This window comes from Corythoichthys intestinalis, chromosome 4, assembly GCF_030265065.1.
Source record: "Corythoichthys intestinalis isolate RoL2023-P3 chromosome 4, ASM3026506v1, whole genome shotgun sequence".
Classification (NCBI taxonomy): domain Eukaryota; kingdom Metazoa; phylum Chordata; class Actinopteri; order Syngnathiformes; family Syngnathidae; genus Corythoichthys; species Corythoichthys intestinalis.
Genome location: NC_080398.1, coordinates 31887118 through 31909913, shown reverse-complemented (window position 1 = coordinate 31909913; position 22796 = coordinate 31887118). Strand labels below are relative to the sequence as shown.

Sequence of the window (22796 nt, the reverse complement as noted above, 5' to 3'; positions counted from 1 at the left end):
AACAGTAACAGTTATGAATAATTAGCACATAACATGAATTTTGATTGTTATTTTCATCTGGAGCACTGCAATACAAGCTAAGAGGCATGTTGGACAGCAACTGGGTTGACAGCAGGTGGCAGTAGAGGTTGAATGTCTACCCCAAGGGAGCAGTAATGGCCAAATGAATCTTATTGAGCAATGAAGCTTTGCAGCCAATTGATTCAAAGCTTCATGGTGGTTCATTTGGTCTTATGACAGTCGTATGATGCCGATTGTCAAATAAAGTGCTACCAGTTGATATCTTTTGGTCTAAATATCCCATAATACAGTGAGGACAGCTGCGGCTTATAGTGCAGTGCGGCTTATCTATGAACAAATGCCGTTTCCGTGTCATATTTGGTGGGTGGCGGCTTATAGTCAGGTGCGCCTTATAGTGCGAAAATTACGGTACATCACCAAAACACGGAAATCAGTGCAACGCAGTGGCTCCGTCCGGGGGATACAATTTTTGGCTGTGGTAACTACATTGGCAGGACACCGATAAGCGTACCATATTCAAGGGATGATCTTGGCGAAAAGTATAGCCTGAGCAGTCTGATTTGGAATTCCCCTCAAGAATGATGGGAAACAAATAAACACTCATTTTCAACTCATTATTATAGATATTCTTGTTAAGTTAATTTAGTTAATTTAATTGCTGACACTGCGTTTCATCAACATGTTGTGCCCCCCTCCCCTAAAAGTCACACTCCGCCTATGATACGAGAGAACACCAAAGATGATAAAGATAGTACTGAAATATTCTAGACGATATCCAAAAAATTGCATTTGACTTAATTATACAAAAATGGTAAATTTGGGTTAGAACAAATATTGGACACAAATGTAGTACTTTAAAAAGCAAATTAGCGTAAAATAAATGTTAGTGGAAAGGTACATGTATAGTAGGACAAAATTTATGACAAAATATTTTATCAGGTATGAATAGCTGAAAAAACAATAGTTTTAAGAAGAAAAGTACAAATAGTGTGGGGGGAAAAAAGATACTAGACAAATATTTCATAGAAAACAAATCCAATAATCCCACGATCATGTAATAAACATAATGGGTAGAACATTGTCTACACTTAATGCACTTTTTGTTGTCGAGCTAATGTCTTCTTTTGTGCACATGCAGTATTAATGCGCGTTGGGTTTATGAGCTCATATGCTCTCTTGTTTGTTTTTGCTTGTACGAGCACTGTTGCACAACGCCGTTTTACTGGGCGTTGAACTTTGTCGTTTAGATGCGATGCCAAAACCAAATGCTTACTAAAGACTATAAACTACTATTTAAAGTTGCATTGTGTTTGTTTGTAGCCGATAGGTCCAAGTTGCAGACGCGGAGCTCCAGCGCCATCCGGCGGACGTCTTCCCTGGACGCCATTACGGGGCCTTACCTCACCGGGCAGTGGCCCCGAGATGCTCATGGGCAATACCCCTCCTGTATGAAAGACAAGTCCACTCAGGTAGGCACACCACCGTGTCTTACATTCACTGTGGACATGCTTCATGCCAGCGGCGTCCGTGTTTCATGTTAGGTGCGGAATTGTTTTATACAGTGCCTTGCAAAAGTATTCGGCCCCCTTGAATCTTGAAACCTTTCGCCACATTTCAGGCTTCAAACATAAAGATATGAAATTTAATTTTTTTTGTCAAGAATCAACAACAAGTGGGACACAATCGTGAAGTGGAACAACATTTATTGGATAATTTAAACTTTTTTAGCAAATAAAAAACTGAAAAGTGGGACGTGCAATATTATTCGGCCCCTTTACTTTCAGTGCAGCAAACTCACTCCAGAAGTTCAGTGAGGATCTCTGAATGATCCAATGTTGTCCTAAATGACCGATGATGATAAATAGAATCCAACTGTGTGTAATCAAGTCTCCGTATAAATGCACCTGCTCTGTGATAGTCTCAGGGTTCTGTTTAAAGTGCAGAGAGCATTATGAAAACCAAGGAACACACCAGGCAGGTCCGAGATACTGTTGTGGAGAAGTTTAAAGCCGGATTTGGATACAAAAAGATTTCCCAAGCTTTAAACATCTCAAGGAGCACTGTGCAAGCCATCATATTGAAATGGAAGGAGCATCAGACCACTGCAAATCTACCAAGACCCGGCCGTCCTTCCAAACTTTCTTCTCAAACAAGGAGAAAACTGATCAGAGATGCAGCCAAGAGGCCCATGATCACTCTGGATGAACTGCAGAGATCTACAGCTGAGGTGGGAGAGTCTGTCCATAGGACAACAATCAGTCGTACACTGCACAAATCTGGCCGTTATGGAAGAGTGGCAAGAAGAAAGCCATTTCTCAAAGATATCCATAAAAAGTCTCGTTTAAAGTTTGCCACAAGCCACCTGGGAGACACACCAAACATGTGGAAGAAGGTGCTCTGGTCAGATGAAACCAAAATTGAACTTTTTGGCCACAATGCAAAACGATATGTTTGGCGTAAAAGCAACACAGCTCATCACCCTGAACACACCATCCCCACTGTCAAACATGGTGGTGGCAGCATCATGGTTTGGGCCTGCTTTTCTTCAGCAGGGACAGGGAAGATGGATGCAGCCAAATACAGGAACATTCTGGAAGAAAACCTGTTGGTATCTGCACAAGACCTGAGACTGGGACGGAGATTTATCTTCCAACAGGACAATGATCAAAAACATAAAGCCAAATCTAGAATGGAATGGTTCAAAAATAAATGTATCCAGATGTTGGAATGGCCAAGTCAAAGTCCAGACCTGAATCCAATCGAGAATCTGTGGAAAGAGCTGAAGACTGCTGTTCACAAACACTCTCCATCCAACCTCACTGAGCTCGAGCTGTTTTGCAAGGAAGAATGGGCAAGAATGTCAGTCCCTCGATGTGCAAAACTGATAGAAACATACCCCAAGTGACTTGCAGCTGTAATTGGAGCAAAAGGTGGCGCTACAAAGTATTAACGCAAGGGGGCCGAATAATATTGCACGCCCCGCTTTTCAGTTTTTTATTTGTTAAAAAAGTTTAAATTATCCAATAAATTTTGTTCCACTTCACAATTGTGTCCCACTTGTTGTTGATTCTTGACAAAAAATTAAAATTTTATATCTTTATGTTTGAAGCCTGAAATGTGGTGAAAGGTTGCAAGGTTCAAGGGGGCCGAATACTTTTGCAAGGCACTGTACCTGGTGTAAAGGTGTTTCAAAGGAGTTTCCTTTCTTTCAAATTTCTTTTTATTGGTTTTACAAAAATACAGAACACCCCCCCTCCCCAAACCTAAAAAAAAAAAAAAAAAAATGTAATGTTTCACTCTAAGTTATCAAACACAGCCAACCATGAAGTCCAAGTCTAATCGTAAATGTCCAGAGAGCCATAGAAGGTTCTTCCGTGCCATCACTCTCAATACATAATAGTTACAGAATCAAAATACAGTGCAATACGTTCAAATGTCCAAATAGGAGCAGCATGGAAAGCGACCATACTATTGCCCATCCCCCATAGCTAAATTAACAATGTACAGTAACAGTGCATATGTCATTCCTGTACTTGTGTAGCGGTGTTATCAAAGAATGAAAGAAAAGGTCCCCATGTACTGTAAAATTTCTTTTCAGAACCGCGAACAATATATCTGATTTTCTCGAGCCTAAGGTTCATCAGCACATCCCTTATCCAATGCGATGTTGTGGGTGGGGCAGCCTCCTGCCACCTCAAAAGAACCAAACGTCGTGCCAGAAGGGTGGTAAATGCAATAACCCTACACCCCCAAGTAGGCAGCCGCAGACCCTCCGGTAAAACTCCAAATATTGATATTAAAGGATCAGGAGTGATTCCGACCCCCAACACTAGGGAGAGGGCTTCAAAAATACCCTTCCAAAATATTTCTAAGCTCGGACATAACCAAAACATATGGATCAGTGTTGCATCCACCAGCTTACACCTATCACACAAAGGGCTGATTTCTGAAAAGATTCTGGACAATCTTACTTTAGAATAGTGTACCCGATGTACTACCTTAAATTGAATCAGAGCATGACGAGCGCACATAGATGAATTATGTACCCTGCCCAAAACCTTAGACCACAGTCCCTCTCCGATTGGTATTTGAAGATCCCGTGCCCACAGGTCTTTGAGTCTGGATAAGGACGGAGCTACCAAATGAGAAATTAGATTAAAAATGCGCTTAATTCCCCCTTTCTCTGTCGGATCTAAAGACATAACATCATCTAAAACTGTTGTAGGAGGTTTATTTGGGAAAAGCGGTATGATACTCTTAACAAAGCTTCTAAGTTGCAGATATCTAAAATGATGAGAATTAGGAATATTGAATCTTTGCACTAACTGTGTGTTTCATTTTAGGTGCGGAATTGTTTTATACCTGGTGTAAAGGTGTTTCAAAGGAGTTTCCGATCAAGATATTTTTTAAATTTTTTGGTAGCATCTACTGATATGGAGTGTTTTTTTAATCGGATGTGAATAGGATGTATAAAGTTTTCACTAGGTGGGAATGCGTTTTATGTGATTATGCAGAGAATATTAAGCCAAAAAGTGACAACATTATTTGGTTTTCAGTATAACAGACTTTTTTTTTTTTTTTTTTCTTTGACCAAAAGTGAATCTCTGAATTAGTGCTGCAACGATTAATCAATTAACTCGAGTAATTCGATTAGAAAAAAGCTTCAATTCAAATTTTTTTCTGCTTCGAGGATTCATTTTATTAAAGTAGCGTTGCAGTGATTTGTTTTTAAACTGTTTGCCTTTAGTTTTATTGATTTGGGTGGATACACGCCCCTCTAGTGGCAGCAGTGAATATGACATAACTCATTTAACATGGCTGAAACCAGCTGCTCCCTGTTAAAGCCAACATTAGGTAAGTTTTTGTTCATGCAGTCGTAATTTAGTTTATACATAGACTTCATAACCTATTGCCATGACACGGGAAACTGGGCCGATTCGTAGGGGGCCTAGTTTTAAAAACTTCAAATTCAAATATTTACAAAACCAAAGCTGCTACCGACTTAAAACCAAAACAAGCACCTACCTTAGCCTTATATGAGTCTCCATGAGCAGCGGCATCAAAAAATTGAAAGTCATTCCCTTATAAAATCCAGATTAATTATTTTTAGATAAGTATAACACAACTTAAAATGGCTATAAAAGTCTCAGAAATCACACTAGAGGCACAAGAATCACAAAATACAGAGATAATCACGTATATTCTAAGGGTCAATAGCAATATTTAACATATGTTTTTGACCAAAATAGCAACTTATTATTTTTTTATTTACTGCAAGTTTTCAACAGCTAATAAATCACTCAATTTAACATCAGAAACTTAATACTTACAGAAAACATGCAGAATCAATTATAAATAATATGTAAGAAGACAATTAATAAATTCTATATGCAATCACAACTTATTATAGAATAGAATATCCCTTTATTATCATTATACACTGTATACTGTTAGCGAATGAGGCTAGCGGCCGCCTGGTGTAACAGGAGCTTTTCTGGCAAAAATTCTTGTGAATAAATGCTTAAATCCCCGAATTCTTCATAGATATGGAAATAAAACAGTCTCGATTCTTGGTTAAAAGCAAAGAAACCGTGCAGTTAGCGTTTATTTTACGTATATTGACGTAGTACAATGCTACTATGTTAGCGAAAGAGACTAGCGGCTGCCTGGCGTAAAAGGAGTTTTTGTGGGGAAAATTCTTGCGAATAAATGCTTAAATCCCTGAATTCTTTATAGGTATGGACGTAAAACAGTCTCGATTCTTAGTTAAAAGTAAAATTTAAGGCTAGTCAGGTACGAAAATTAGCCGCCTCCATTTGTAAACAAAGAAAAAAATTCTTGCGAATAAATGCTTCAATCACGCATGCGTGGTACGAAAAACATAATATTTACAATGAATCCTCGAACAAATCACTCCTGAGACAATCATTCCTGTTTGTATGCGGTACAGCTTTCGTAGTTAAATCCAATCATAAATAAATCCAAGCTTAAATCCGACATGAGCGTGTGCTGTCTTAGGCTATTACTAAATGAAGCCCGGCCCCCTCTGATAAGGCATCGCGCAAAGAATGTCGAAGTGACACGTCGGTAGTAATGATGTCTATGATTTATAGCTATATGTAGCAGATTTTTTTATCTGAATATGCGTTTGAACGATTTTTTTAAGAGCCTTGTTAAAAAAAAAAAAAAGGATAACGTGACCATTTTATAGCATTTAAGCTAGCGGACTTTTGCTATGCAAGTTCGACAATTGTTCTTCTGTTCTATTTAGATCATTTATTTTTTTATACCGTTTGAGGCTAAGATCAGATATTTTAATTTATTTTTAAATCACAGTTCTCCATAGTTTGAACTGAAGAAACACTCGGGAATATTATGTTGTATTCACATTTAATGCTCTTTTGAAAGCCTTTAAGTCTAAATTGTAAGTCCTGATAGGAGTTTTTGCAGTCTTCAAAATAAATGTACAGGTCCTTCTTAAAAAATTATCATATTGTAATTAAGTTCATTATTTTCTGTAATGTACTGATAACATTAGACTTTCATATATATTGGATTCATTACACAATACTGAAGTAGTCCAAGCCTTTTATTGTTTTAATATTGATGATTTTGGCAAAAAAGTCAAGAAAAAACAAAAATCCCTATCTCAAAAATATAGCATATTTCATCCGACCAATACAAACCTGCAGAAATGACTGCTTCAATGCGCGTGGCATGGAGGCAATCAGCCTGTGGCACTGCTGAGGTGTTATGGAGGCCCAGGATGCTTCGATAGCGGCCTTAAGCTCATCCACAGTGTTGGGTCTGGTGGCTCTCAACTTCCTCTTCACAATATCCTACAGATTCTGTATGGGGTTCAGGTCAGGAGAGTTGGCAGGCCAATTGAGCACAGTAATGCCATGGTCAGTAAACCATTTACCAATGGTTTTGGCACTGTGAGCTAGTGCCAGGTCGTGCTGAAAAATTAAATCTTCATCTCCATAAAGCTTTTCAGCAGATGGAAGCATGAAGTGTTTCAAAATCTCCTGATAGCTAGCTGCATTGACCCTGCCCTTGATAAAAAAACAGTAGACCAACACCAGCAGCTGACATGGCACCCCAGACCATCACTGACTGTGGGTACTTGACACTGGACTTCAGGCATTTTGTCATTTCCTTCTCCCCAGTCTTCCTCCAAACTCTGGCACCTTGATTTCCAAATGATATGCAAAATTTGCTTTCATCTAAAAAAAGTACTTCGCACCACTGAGCAATAGTCCATTGCTGCTTCTCTGTGGCCCAGGTCAGGCACTCAAAAGTGGCTTGACCTGGGGAATGCGGCACCTGTAGCCCATTTCCAGCACACGTCTGTGCACGGTGGCTCTGGATGTTTCTACTCCAGACTCAGTCCACTGTTTCTGCAGGTCCCCCAAGGTCTGGAGTCGGCCCTTCTCCACAATCTTTCTCAGGGTGCGGTCACCTCTTCTGGTTGTGCAGCATTTCCTGCCACACTTTTTCCTTCCCAGACTTCCCACTGAGGTGCCTTGATACAGCACTCTGGGAACAGCCTTTTCGCTCAGAAATTTCTTTCTGTGTCTTAGCCTCTTGCTTGAGGTTTTCAATGATGGCCTACTGGACAGCAGTCACGTCGGCAGTCTTGCGGTCCTTAGTAATGAACCAGGCTGGGAGTTTTTAAAACCCTCAGGAATCTTTCGCAGGCGTTTTGAGTTAATTCGTTGATTCAGATGATTAGGTTAGTAGCTTCTTTAGAGTACCTTTTCATTATATGCAATTTTTTCGAGATAGGGATTTTTGGTTTTTCTTGACTTTTTTTAAAAAATCAAAATCATCAATATTAAAACAATAAAAGGCTTGAATTACTTCAGTTGTGTGTAATGAATATAAAATATATGAAAGTCTAATGTTAATCAGTACAGTACATTACAGAAAATAATGAACTTTATCACAATATGCTGATTTTTTGAGATGGACCTGTATGTTACCTGCTGTATTGGAGCACATTAGGCACTAATGCTACTTGGCGTTTTATTCATCAATGACTACCGAACTTAAATTAACAGTTAGCTTTATTATGTTTTTATTTTACACCCTCATCACTCTACAGCGTTGTGGTTTTACAAATGAAATAACGTTTGTGAGAAAGACACGTTAGCCACGCATCGACAGTAGTCATAATTAATAGAAACCTAGCCCTCCACAGGGCTAACGTTACGTTAGCAAGGTACACTAACCTTAATCTTATTTATTAGCGCTACGTTAACTTAGTTTTACCTCGTCCCACAGTATCACTCTTAGAGGAAACGTGATGCCTTCGGTGGAGCGGGAGCTAGGCGGGTGGGTTGCGTGGTGGCGCCCGGCCCTGGTTTCAGGGGCGGTCATCAGTCACGGGGTCCAGCCGGGGGTGTGGAAGCGTCGGCAGGGTAGCCTGGGCCGGGCGGGGGTAGTGTTATGCAAGCACTGTCAGTGTTCGCCTTGGTTTCCAGCTTGCTCCCACACTTTTGATATTTTCTGCCTTTTCTGTGTGGATTTCTCCTGGCTTTTGTCTGCTTCTTTGTCGTTCTCTATATCCATGCATGGCTGAAATAAAATATATCCGCCGCCGCTGTTTTCTTCTGCTACGTATGTAACGTCAGTGCGTTGTGCCGCATTTAAAGTAGTCCGGGCAAAACGTGATGCTTAGAGCTGGAAAAAAATTAAACGATTCCTCGAGGCGAAAAAAAATTCTCGATCAATTATTAAACTCAAGTTACTCGAGTAATCATTTCAGATCTATATTAATCGATTACTAAAATTAATCGTTAGCTGCATCCCTAGTCTGAATGTCCTGGTCACCACATGCGTGGTTATCGCTCAGAAAGTTATTGTACTAAAAGTTTAAGTAACCTGAATTAGTACATTGGGCGTAACTAGCCAATTATTGTAAACAAGCCAGTTACATTCCCGTTGTTACGCCACAGGCACTATAGACCCTACTCACCTACGTCACAAAATGACGTGTCGCTGTATCCGGCCGCCATATTGTCCGTATTTTTTAGACTTATTCTCATTGTTTTCAATTAGTCGTGCAAGTTATAGAGCAATTCATGGAAGCCCCGGTGTTATCGGACGCTGTAAACTCATTGGATGCGTTGCATAAAAGGCGTTATGTGGAAAAGCTTCAGTTTATCCATTCGCCAGATCCATATTTGATGCCTAAATCGATGTTTTTCGACCCGCTGTCTTCGCCGTCTTTGCCTGACATCTGCTAGCTACCCTGATATTTACAACTATCTTGTCCACACAAAATCACCCTATTCTCACGAAAATTTGAAAAACTTTAAGAGCTTGGAGGCTTATAAATACTTCGTTGCTGGTTCAGCAGGAATCTATCGTGTGCTTGGGAAGGTGAGTTACGAAATTTTCAATTCAAAATCTTTTGTTCTTGCTAACATCCACTGTCAAGTCTAATGTATTTCATGTCATTTGTCAATGGAGCTAGGGCTTTTAATGTTTATATGGTTTAGCGATAGCACTCTCACTATATACATATATAATATGTAATAAATATGAAGTGCGATAGCAGTACTCCAGATTGTCCCTAGTTGAATTTATTTTTTGGCTTTTGACCTCAATAGTGAAATTGTAAATTAATTGTATGACAACTATCTGATTATCCCCTTATAATTATATATTTTCAGGTAGTTCATTCACAACGTCTGAGTGTATGTTGTCGGCGATTAGCCTAGCAATAATCTTAATTGTGGTTGTCAGCCCAAAACCCTCTAAATATATATTAAATGCATCTTACCAGATATAAAATGACTACTAGACAATCCGTGGTAATCGTTTGGAGCCCAGTTTTCTCGTCGAACTGCAGCAGTCAATCTCACTCTCCTCTCCGGGTCTCTCGGAATACGGTAAAACTTCAAGTCTCTCAGTCTATCTTCTCTGTTTTTGCAACCGACCGCCACACACGACTTCACCATTTTGATTATTAATGTTAACGAGCAGAAAAACACGCCATAATAGGAGGAATTTACGAAACGCTAATGCATTAACATGACGAGTATACGGACAACATGGCGTAGCTGTGACGTCACGTGAGTAGGGTCTATAGGTCCTCGAAGGCAACACTGCCATCTATGGGGGATGCATCCCGTTTTTTGTTAAGCGGGAGAAAATGGATGGATGGCATAAATGTGACACCAGTGAGTGTGTGTGTTTTTTAGGGGGGGGCAGCACGTCACATGAGTGATCAACCCAAACCCTGCTACAATGCGGGCTAACTATACATACAATAAAAAATGTCACACATTGTGACGGAAAGTATGGTGCATTTTCGCCTCGTTCTCGTCTCGTCAGATGAAAACTGGCATTAATCTCCTTATGTTTTTGCCTCCCAAGACACGTTCATTAAAAAAAAAAAATCGTCAACGAAATGTTTTCGTTATCGTCATCGTTGACGAAAACATCAAAACATCACTGTCAATGACACTGAAACATAATCATTCATTGCCTGTCAAAATAGCTTAGATGGCGCCGCTCCAGTTTTTACTGTTGTGTCAGTGTATGTTATTGTGACTTGCTAGGCGATTATCTAAACAATGCGAACGCTGAGTGAAGCTCCAGTCCGCACATTTGCTGAAATGTGAACTCATGGTAGAAAGAGTGAGCCACTCGACATACCTTGAGCAAATAAGTGAAAAAACTTCCCGTCAACGATTGAGCAACGACCACTTCCCGTTAGCGTTGCACAAAAGGACCTTGGTTTCATTTTTGTTTTGTTTTTTTTTCCCCACTATGCGGGTGGTTTGCACCTGTCCCGAGGGTGAGGACAAATCCCTCTGCTCGCCACCTGGCCCTCGTCGCCCCGTGGAACGCCTTCCCTTTGTGTGCTCATAGACATGCTAATGGCCTGGAGGCCTAACACACAACATCTCTATGAACCTCAGGAAAGCATAGCACAAAGGCCGACTCATCAAACAGTTTTTTTCCCTTTTTCGATTAAAGTGTGGTGCTTGAACACTACTCCGTCCAAAATGGATTGTTCTTCTGTTGCCGTCTATGGCAACCAGTGAGTTCACGGTGTTCACACCTGTTAATTAATTAATACACCTGGAAGGGAACACATTGAAGGGAAAGACTTGGTTCTTAAAAGATGCATGTGAGTATGAGTTATAATAATTCGATATTCAACCCCATCTTAATGTTTTCATTTTTATAAAGATTAGTTGAAGTAGTAGGTTGCCATTGTTGTTGACAACGCAATGCACTTTGGGCGGTGACGTCACTGGGCAACGCTGCCGTACTTACACAGTGTCACTCGTTAGCTACATAAACATGTCGTCAGTTCTGCCCTTCCAATTTGAACCCGAGCGGAAAAGTAATGAGAAGGACAGCTCTGTCGATATTCCACAAAACGAGCAGCAAAAGCAATTAAATGAAGGTCTCCAGCGGGATTCGAACCTGCTTTTCCCGTGCGACAGACGAGCTCGTAGACCACAGGACTATAATTTCGGCGTGCCGTTAAAAGAGTCCTGATTTTTCTTATGAAACAATTGCCACCCACATGCGCTGTCTGTCTGTGCGGCAAAACCTGAAAGGGAAATGCAACTGAAAAGAAAGTGCGGCTGACTTCACCACGGAATTAAAAAAAAAAAAACGCGGCTCACTTCAGACAGCAGGCAGACAATAATAACATAGGGATTGCGTGGAAAGGTTTATTGAACACACAAAAAACACGTGATCGTGAAAAGGGAGACTCAAAAAGGGTCTGTGACGGTAAGGTGGGCTTAAAAAAAAAATACAAAAAAAACTCAGAGGGAAACCCGTGGCGAGAGGCAGACAAACGAAAAAAAAACAAGGCAATGATGCAACTAACAATGAAGTGATATACAAACTGTTAAATGGCAGCAAGTCAATTCGGTTTAAAGGACACTGCTGATTAGCTGGATTTGGATGCCGGTATGACGTTGGGAAGTCATCCCACACCTCTGTGACAAATCAATCCGACCAGCGGCAGAATGTGACAAAATCATGCCAGTCGTCATACTAGCTTGGCTTGCTAGCTAGCACAGCTATTCTCCCAGTCCAGGACAACGGCGTCATCACACCCAGCGTACATTGCGCGTGTAAAACATGGCACCTTCCGTAGGTCAAAACATGTACTAAATATTATAGATTTTTAAATCAATGGCAATAATATATGTGTTTCTCATAATATATTTCAATAGAATAGAACAATTGTGGCTTATTAGAACCTACAAGTCTTTTAAGTTTTAGTTATACATGTTCACATTTGATATTAGAACAGCCACAAAGGATTATGATAGGTGACTATTAACCGATTGTTTTTGTGGGAAGTAAACTAATCAGTTCAGAAGATAGAAATCATGTGTTTAACTGTCACTCTAGGCCAACCCGCGGCTCTTTGAACCCTTTGATGGGGCTCAGTTTCATATTGAATAAATTAATGTTTGATTAAAAGTTATTACGGCATTTGCGAGATTTAATGGGACTACGGACTTTGTCACTTTTTTAATCTCAACCGCTAACTAAAGCGTAACTGCAGCTTGTACGAGCAAGAACATAAAGCAACGACCATTTGGCCCATCAAATCAGCACCAAAAACATCAAAATGGTTAGTAGCAAGTCTTTAGTGGGTTAGAAAAGTTTTTTGGCCACTTTTTAAATCTCAACTGCTAACTGAAGCGTAACTGCAGCTCGTGCACGGCAAGCATGCTGGTACGAGCACGAACATAAAGCAATGAGTGTTTGGCCCATTAAATCAGCACCAAAAAACATCAAAACGGTTAGTAACAAGTCTTTAGTTGGTTAGAAAAGTGTTTTTGTCAAGCGGAGGCTTGGTGAAACGGTGCTCTTGCCGCCATTCACAGGGACAAAGACTTGCGGGCACACCTTCCGAGTGGCAATCGTGACTTTACATCGTTGTTGAATTCATGACTTGAGTGTCCTGTGAATCAAAGTGTGTAAAAAGTTCTTCTGCTTACTAAAAGTTAAGTCAAATATGAACCACACAATATATATATATATATATATATAAGTATATGCGTTTGCTAAACTGTATGAACATTTCAAATGTCTTCTTTGAGTGTTAAAGGTTGCCGACTCAAAACCTAACATTTTAGCTGCAAAAGTGCATTTGAACCAAATATGAGTGTGAATACTACGTACCGTATTTTTTGGACTTTTAAGTGGCACCTGAGTATAAGTCGCACCAACCAAAAAATGCGCCATCCCTGAAGGCCGGTTGATGGGCATGCGGGTGGCCCGGGGGACCACCCTGGGTCCCGGGGGGTGGACGGTGGCTCCTTTGCTGGGCGGCGGGAGGAGGGATGGGCTGCGCATGGCCCGCCCTCCCTCCCCGGGCTGGCTGGGTGGGGGCCGTGGCCCTGGGTTGGCGCCCGCGCGGTTTCTCCGCCAGTCTGCGTGGCTGTCGCGCGCCCGGTGGGGCTTGCGTGCTGCTGGATGTGGTAGGGCATGCTCGGGTTGGGGGTTCCGGTGCCGGGATTGGCGATGCGGCGGCGTAGGGTTGGTCGCCAACGGGCTTACACTCATAAGAGATTCACACAATTACTGGGTTCTAGATCACAGAACTGATTTGTGTACACTCTACCCCTTTCAATCACTTAGCTTATAGTCTTATAGACACCCCCACCCCCATTCTCCTCTTTCACTGGCCAATAGGCCCCCACATGGTGTAAACCGGAAATACATCTCGCTGACGATAGCACCAGCATATTAGTAACTAATTTAGATGTTCAATGTATTTCTTATTGTTGTTGTTGTTGTCCCTTCCTGTTCGCTGCTTTGTCATAATAAAAAGGTATTTTGAATGATCACAATGGGAGTATGTCAGACTCTCAATGTGAAACATTAAAACTGTTCAGAATCCGGGCACTTAGATTAGACACTGTTAGCTGTGTCAAAACAGCTGAACAGGACAGGTTTAAAAAAAAAAAAAAAAAAAAAAAAAGCGCAATGAAAAGGAAAAAAACATACATAAGTCGCACCGGAGTATAAGTCACATTTTTTGGGGGAAATTTATTTGATAGAATCCATCACCAAGAGCAGACATGCCATCTTGAAAGGCAATTTAAAATACAATAGAGAACAACAAGCTGAATAGGTGTACGGTATGCTAACATTACATGACGCTATAAGTTAGATCGGACCTAAAAAATTCAGCCCGACCCGACCGGCCCGCGGGTATTAAAGCCGACCCGGCCCGAGCCAGATCAATTAACTTGATTTGCTTGCCCCAACCCGAAAAAACCCGAAATTTTATGTTTTATTTTTAGGCACGAGCCCGAAAAAAACTCCCCCGAAATGTTATGTTTTGTTTGTGAGGACTCAGGAGAAGGAGGAAATGCGGGGATGCGAAGCGTGGTTGCGTTTTGTGTGATTACGTTTGTGACAATGCCGGTGCATATATGCGTAATGATAACAAATTAAAGCCTGTCTTTTGTAATGAATTCTCCCAGTTGAACAAGACTGTAAGATGGATATTCAATAAACATTTATCTTTTATATTTGTGTATCTGTTCTAACAGGCGGATAGTGGATTTGACATTTATTTTAATCTCGAGTTGGCAGGAAAAAAAAAACGCAAGTTTTCTGAATGTTTAAATAGTCAACATACTTTTATGATCATTATAAATGCATTTACACAACAAAATAACGCTGGAAAAGTTTAGTTAAATATATTTCTCGTATGAGACCAATGCGCCACATTCGTTTACATTCAGCGAAGCCGACACAGGTTTCTATATACAGCATCTTCAAGAACCAATTTGAATCCTTTCCATACCCCACTCCTACTGCAGTTGTTTGCTTTTCAGTTCCTCTGTCTTTAGATTGTTTTTCACTCCAATAGCTGCTCCATATCGAAAAGGAAATACCAGGATGCTCGCGGAGGGCGCCAGGCGGGAGGGGAAGATTGAAAGGCATGCACAGCGCCTTCTCTGTTTTATCCAAATTATTTATTTGATTTAGCATCCATACATCGTTTTAGTATAAATATATGAATAGATATTTATTCAAAAAAAAGTTAGCGAGAGAGAAGTCAGCCCGACCCGACCGTAAATAATCGCACATAAGTCGCTCCAGAGTATAAAACGCACCCCCAGCTAAACGATGAAAAAAAAAAACTGCGACTTAGAGTCCGAAAAATACGGTACTGTAACTCTCGGACTAAATGGAGTTACCCGTGATGAACTTCTTTAAATTCAGAGCAGAAGGATGACTGAACGGCACACGGTTGCAGCTTTAAATGAGACCCCACACACACAAACGTTTTGTTTTCGACCCGTATCACATGACTGTTAGGGTCACTAACTTTCCGACGTGAGCCGCCTCCTTCAACAAACCGTAGCGGCAAGCGTGCCCCGGCGTGCAATCTAAACAATCGGAATTCCACGGAAGCAGCTGAGCTGTTGATTTCCTGCTTTCGGATTCTTGAGGATGTCGCCTGCGTGCCGCTCTCTGGGTGGGATCGGCTACGGGAAGTTTTTATCTGTACGCTGGCTGGCTAGCAGGCGTCACATATGCTGCTCCAGCTTAACTCATTGGCTGCCAGTGATGGCGACAGAAGGGGGGATTGGACGTCTATCGCAGTCAATGCTGCCGATGCGGCATCATTCAGCACCGGTGCAGTTTGGAACTGCTGAGCGACATCGCTGAACCTTTTACAAAACTGCATGAATGGCATCAGTGTGTCTGCTGGCGTATCTGCGAGCACACACAAGTAAATGGAGGAATTATGCAAATGTATGCAAAAAGCAGCCCGGCAAACAAACCCCTCAAACAGCGCGCATTTTATTCCCGCGTGAAATGTCTGCACGTCAGCGCAACCCGAGTTTGACCCCTGAACATTAACTTGTAGTTGACCAATCTGTTATTTCAGAACAGTATTCCATATTTGACGTAAAATGCCAGTAAAAAACTAAAAGAAACTATGTAGAAATGAGAAGGTTCTTTTTTTTTTTTTTAAAGAAAAAGTATCTCTTATGGCTTCTTGGTGCCTAGGAACTATGTTGAAGTGAGTTGAGTAGCTTTTTTTTTTTTTTTTTTAAACAAATGTAACGTTCTTCTATTTTGTTGCCAATCTGTTATGTTGGATTGAGTTAGATTCATTTGGAAAAAAATAGTGCTTTGCTCCTATCTTGTGGTGTCTTGGTGCCAGGAAACTAAATGGAAGTCAGTTGAGGAGCTTCATTTAGGCTAAAGCAGTGCTCTGCTGCCATCAGGTTGGTGCTAAGAAACTATTTGGAAGTGAGTTGATGAACTTCAGTTCGACAAGTACTACAGTACTTTGGTCCAGAGAAACTATTTGGGAGTTGTTTGAGGAGCTTCCTGTAGACAAATACACTGTTTTGGTGCCAACAAATAAGTTGGAAGTGAGTTGAGGAACTTCATAATAGGGCTGCAGCTATCGATTATTTTATTTGTCGATTAATCGACAACTAAAATAATAGTTGTAGTAGTTGTATTAATCGATTAATAGTTAACTTCCAATAATCGAGTAATTGGATAAGGAACATGAAAAATTTAAATACCTGAGCTGTGCCTCAAACAATATTAAAAATATATAAAGGAGGATTGAAGTACAACAAAAGAACAATTGGCTAACTTAGATAGCAAACGCTAAAATTGCTAGAAAATGCTAATGGTTTTTATTTATTTATTAATTTTTTTTTTTTTACAATGCTCTCAACAAATGTTTCAAACACATGTTCCCACAAATAACAGCTAAATATATTTACAACTGAATTACGAATGCAATAAAAACATTAGCTCATACAAAAACTTAGCTTATGGTAGTCTTAACAGGGAGTAGGTGGATTCAGCCATGCGAAATGCGTTATATCATATTCACTGTTGCCACTAGAGAGCAGTGTATGCACCCAAATCAATAAAACTAAAGGCAAACACTTTCAAAACACACCGTTACATCACTTTAATTAAACGAATACTCGAAGCAGTAGAATTTAATTTGAATCTTTTTTTGAATCGAATTACTGGAGTTTAGCAATTAATCGTTGCAACACTACTTCATAGTGACAAAATAGTGTTTCGATGCCATGTTATGGCACCCTGGTGGCCCAAAAATATATTGAAGTTTGTTGAGAAACTTCATTCAAAACAAAAATAATCGTGCTTTAGAGTCATGAAACTATTTGAAAGTGATTTGAGGACCTTGATTTCGACAAAAATATTGTTTTGCCAATTGTGTGTGACCTCTTGGTGCCAATAAATGATTTGAAAGTGAGTTTTGGGGGCTTCAATTATACAAAAATAGTGCTTCGATCCCAAGAAATTTATTTAGAAGTGAGTTTAGCGTCATTTAGTCAAAGAAAGTACTTTGCTGCCATTTTATGTCATTTTGATTCCCCAAAAACTATCTTAGAGGGAGTTTAGGAGACTTATTTTGACCAATAAAAGTCTTCTGGTTCCCCCCCAAAATTCTTTTATTTCCATCTTGCAGCATCAGCTGCAAAGTTTTTCAATGTGAGTTGAGGAGCTTCAATTAGAAACGTGTTGTGCTCTGCTGCCGTCTTCTCGTGTCAGTGAACTGCAACACCGATTTTGTGATTTAAGGAGTTTCGTGTAGACAACACTAGTGTTCTGTCACCATCTTGATCATATTTTACTATCAGTAACAGCAATAGATGTCCAATCCATTTGAATTTGGTGAGCTTATGAGCGAATCACGGCCAAAGGTCGCCAAATAATCAAAGCCCTATCTTTCAGACTCCAGGTGTATGGATGGATGAGAGCTCCGACCAAGGAGGCCCACATCAGAGGTCCGCATCGTGGGGGAGCGCGGACCACCTCAAGGAGGTACGCACGCCATCCATTTTGAGCGCTTCTCGAATGTGCGCCGCATTCAAAGTGTGTTCCACCACATGTGTGGGTGTTCGCAAAGAGAGGCGTCTTTGTGGTGGCGAGCGCTGAAGACCACACCTTTTGTCTGCATAGCACAAGTGCGTCTCTCAGGCTCATAAAGGCCATCCTGTTTTGGTCCGATACAAACGACCTCCCTGGCCCTGCTCAGTTCATCATCAGACGTCATTGGCAGACTGGAGCTCAGTGCCATTTTTACAAAACAAAACAAAAAAATGTTTCCGTTGTTGTGACATCATTTCAAGCAATAAGGAAATGTAATTGCAGTTAGTTTGATATGCGACTCGATATGGTTTACTACCAACACATTTTTGACATTATCATACCTGTCAACCCAAGGCCGTTGACTATCTTACAAATAGTGACGAATGCCCTTACAAATTGGTGATTAATCTTACAACGTCGTATACATCGTGCAATATGAAACAAAAATAAAACTCAATTTTTAAAATAATATGAATTTATTGGTAATATTGTAACATATAACCTGGTGCAATCAAAGAACAATTTCTTCAGCTACATCATGATTACTAAAATTTAACAGTGACTTTTGTTATATACGTAGCACTTTAGGTAATTTCCATCATTTATTTTGATGGCTGCACTTCATGACACTTCAGCTCACAATTCAGTTTGACTTGAAGGTAGTTCGTTAGTGTGTCCAATTATAAATTTAAAAGGTCAATTGATAAAATTAACTTACCGATGCAATCTTTGAGTCAGGGAACATTTCTTTTGCTAATTCTGAGAGTGATTAGCAATAGTTGCGGGCAAATTGTGTTCAGCAACAAATTGGCAGAATAAAATCTCCGCTTTCATCACTTTTTATTCTGCAGACTTCATCTTTATGACCAGTGGTGTTAACCTTACTTTTAAAAAGTAATTAATTACAGTTACAAATTACTTCTCCCAAAAAGGTATTGAGTTAGTAACTCAGTTACCTGAATGTAAGAGTGATTAGTTACTTGGCAAAGTAACTGGTGTTTCATGTTTTTTTTTTCCATAAAATAGATAAATAAATAAAAATGGTAGCCTTTGCTATGTTTAGAAGTAATTTAATGGTGTTATACTTGTATAGACCCTACTCACCAACGTCACAGAATGACGTGTCGTTGTATCCGGCAGCCATACAGTGCCTTGCAAAAGTATTCGGCCCCCTTGAACCTTGCAACCTTTCGCCACATTTCAGGCTTCAAACATTCATTCATTCATTCATTCATTTTCCTTGCCGCTTTTTCCTCACGAGGGTCGCGGAGGTGCTGGAGCCTATCCCAGCTAACTACGGGCAGTAGGCAGGGGACACCCTGAACTGGTTGCCAAACATAAAGATATAAAATATTAATTTTTTGTCAAGAATCAACCACAAGTGCGACACAATCGTGAAGTCGAACAAAATTTATTGGATAATTTAAACTTTTTTAACAAATAAAAAACTGAAAAGTGGGGCGTGCAATATTATTCGTCCCCCTTGCGTTAATACTTTGTAGCGCCACCTTTTGCTCCAATTACAGCTGCAAGTCGCTTGGGGTATGTTTCTATCAGTTTTGCACATCGAGAGACTGACATTCTTGCCCATTCTTCCTTGCAAAACAGCTCGAGCTCAGTGAGGTTGGATGGAGAGTGTTTGTGAACAGCAGTCTTCAGCTCTTTCCACAGATTCTTGATTGGATTCAGGTCTGGACTTTGACTTGGCCATTCTAACACCTGGATACGTTTATTTTTGAACCATTCCATTGTAGATTTGGCTTTATGTTTTGGATCATTGTCCTGTTGGAAGATAAATCTCCGTCCCAGTCTCAGGTCTTGTGCAGATACCAACAGGTTTTCTTCCAGAATGTTCCTGTATTTGGCTGCATCCATCTTCCCGTCAATTTTAACCATCTTCCCTGTCCCTGCTGAAGAAAAAGCAGGCCCAAACCATGATGCTGCCACCACCATGTTTGACAGTGGGGATGGTGTGTTCAGGGTGATGAGCTGTGTTGCTTTTACGCCAAACATATCGTTTTGCATTGTGGCCAAAAAGTTCAATTTTGGTTTCATCTGACCAGAGCACCTTCTTCCACATGTTTGGTGTGCCTCCCAGGTGGCTTGTGGCAAACTTTAAACGAGACTTTTTATGGATATCTTTGAGAAATGCCTTTCTTCTTGCCACTCTTCCATAAAGGCCAGATTTGTGCAGTGTACGACTGATTGTTGTCCTACGGACAGACTCTCCCACCTCAGCTGTAGATCTCTGCAGTTCATCCAGAGTGATCATGGGCCTCTTGGCTGCATCTCTGATCAGTTTTCTCCTTGTTTGAGAAGAAAGTTTGGAAGGACGGCCGGGTCTTGGTAGATTTGCAGTGGTCTGATGCTCCTTCCATTTCAATATGATGGCTTGCACAGTGCTCCTTGAGATGTTTAAAGCTTGGGAAATCTTTTTGTATCCAAATCCGGCTTTAAACTTCTCCACAACAGTATCTCGGACCTGCCTGGTGTGTTCCTTGGTTTTCATAATGCTCTCTGCACTTTAAACAGAACCCTGAGACTATCACAGAGCAGGTGCATTTATACGGAGACTTGATTACACACAGTTGGATTCTATTTATCATCATCGGTCATTTAGGACAACATTGGATCATTCAGAGATCCTCACTGAACTTCTGGAGTGAGTTTGCTGCACTGAAAGTAAAGGGGCCGAATAATATTGCACGCCCCATTTTTCAGTTTTTTATTCGTTAAAAAAAGTTTAAATTATCCAATAAATGTTGTTCCACTTCACGATTGTGTCCCACTTGTTGTTGATTCTTGACAAAAAAATTAAATTTCATATCTTTGTTTGAAGGCTGAAATGTGGCGAAAGGTTGCAAGATTCAAGGGGGCCGAATACTTTTGCAAGGCACTGTATTGTCCGTCAGTGTTTATCCGTATTCTCAATGGTTTCAATTTGTCGTGCAATTTATAGTGCAATTCATGGAAGCCCCGGTGCTTTCAGACGCTGTAAACTCATTGGATGCGTTGCATAAAAGGCGTTATGTGGAAAAGCTTCAGTCTATCCATTCGCCAGATCCAAATTTGATGCCTAAATCGATATTTTTCGACCCGCTGTCTTCGTCCTCTCTGCCTGACATCTGCTACCCTGATATCTACAACTATCTTGTCCACACAAAATCAGCCTATTCTCACGAAAGTTTGAAAAACTTTAAGAGCAGCACTCTAAGCAACATTACCCCGTGTGACCCTTTACTTCCAATTTTCTAAAATGGCGACAATCAATGAAAAAAAGTTGACTGCGATGGCCAACGCTTCAAGGATAGGTGGATATTGGACTATTTCTTCAATAAAACACGCAACAACTGTGTCTGCCTCATTTGCAAAGAGACAGTCGCTGTTTTCAAAGAGTTCGATGTGACGCAATATTACCAAACAAGACACGCTGACATGTACGACAACATTACAGGGAAGCTACGCAGCGAGAAATTATAGCAACTTGAAGCTAGTTTAATTTCACAGCAGCAGTATTTCGCAAGAGCCCGAGTGTCGAAAGAGAACGCCACAAAGACGAGATTGTTGAAATTATGAATTTAAAAAATTATAAATCAAATGTGACACACAGAAGGGCTTGCTAAAATTTGTTTAAATATATTGTTCTATGTAAATCAGCCAAGGTAGCCCCCCGCATTTTTACTACACCAAATCTGGCCCCCTTTGCAAAAGGTTTGGACACACCTGTTTATATTCTTTCACTTGGTACCAGCTAAATATTATTCAAAAAATAATGATGTTGGAAGAAATAAGCATCTTGAATTTGAAACTGTATGTTGTCGGCGATTAGCCTTGCAATGATCTTAATTGTGGTTGTCAGCCCAAAACCCTCTAAATATATATTAAATGCATCTTACCAGATATAAAATGACTACTAGACAATCTGTGGTAATCGTTTGGAGCCCAGTTTTCTCGTCGAATTGCAGCAGTCCATCTCGCTCTCCTCTCCGGGTCTCTCGGAATACGGTAGAACTTCAAGTCTCTCCGTCTATCTTCTCTGTTATTGCAACCAACCGCCACACGCGCCTTCACCATTTTGATTATTAATGTTAACGAGCAGAAAAACACGCCATAATAGGAGGAATTTACGTACCAGTAATGCTTAAACCCGACGAGCTGACAGACAATATGGCGCGGAGGCGTAGTTGTGACGTCATGTGAGTAGGGTCGATAGTGCTTTTCTACCTCTCAAGGTACTCAAAGCGCTTTACACTACATTGCCATCTACCTACTGATGACACAGCACCAGGAGCAATGCGGGGTTCAGTATCTTGCTTAAGGATACTTAGGAGAGTTCGTCAGGGTAGAGAATCGAACCTGCAACCACTGGGTTGGGGGACAACTACTCCACCACTGAGCCACACCATTCCCTAAGTTGTGAATCAACCGTTAAAGTTAAAATGCTCCCGTTTTTGTATTAGTTCCCTTCTGTCTACTTTCGACATGTGAAAGTTTTAAAACTGTTTCATCATTTAAAGATAGATTCAAGTTAAGATTTTGCCGATTTAGGAGTATTTTAGATAAAAAGTTACTTGGGTTAGCTAGGAAGGTTCACTATAACATAGCCTTTCAGAGAAGTCTACTGCTTTAAAATGGCGGCTGTTTACCAACACGGCTGAGTCTGTCATTTCGCATGTAGTTCTATATGCATGTGATATCTAAGCATAGATTGTAGGCTGTCGGCTACAGTCAGGAAATATTGGCGCCACCTAGCCTAGCATCGCGTTTGCGCTACAGCGTCACAACACTCTACTCTCTCAGTGTCTCTGACTTTACTCGCGTCATTCAACCAACGTAACGCATAGTAATGCACATTGTTTTGTTGCTGAAACGGTGACAAAATC

The 22796-nt window shown here is 40.6% G+C and overlaps 1 protein-coding gene across 3 annotated transcripts in view; it reads left to right on the top strand.

Annotated features, from left to right (window-relative positions):
- LOC130914652 (glucocorticoid-induced transcript 1 protein) overlaps positions 1 to 22796 on the top strand; it is a 50099-nt gene that overhangs the window by 15686 nt on the left and 11617 nt on the right. For all 3 annotated transcript variants that reach the window (XM_057834055.1, XM_057834056.1, XM_057834054.1), the window contains exons 3-4: positions 1342 to 1490; positions 17776 to 17865. In XM_057834055.1, the coding sequence (XP_057690038.1) occupies positions 1342 to 1490; positions 17776 to 17865 (239 nt within the window). The remainder of the gene's footprint in view (positions 1 to 1341; positions 1491 to 17775; positions 17866 to 22796) is intronic.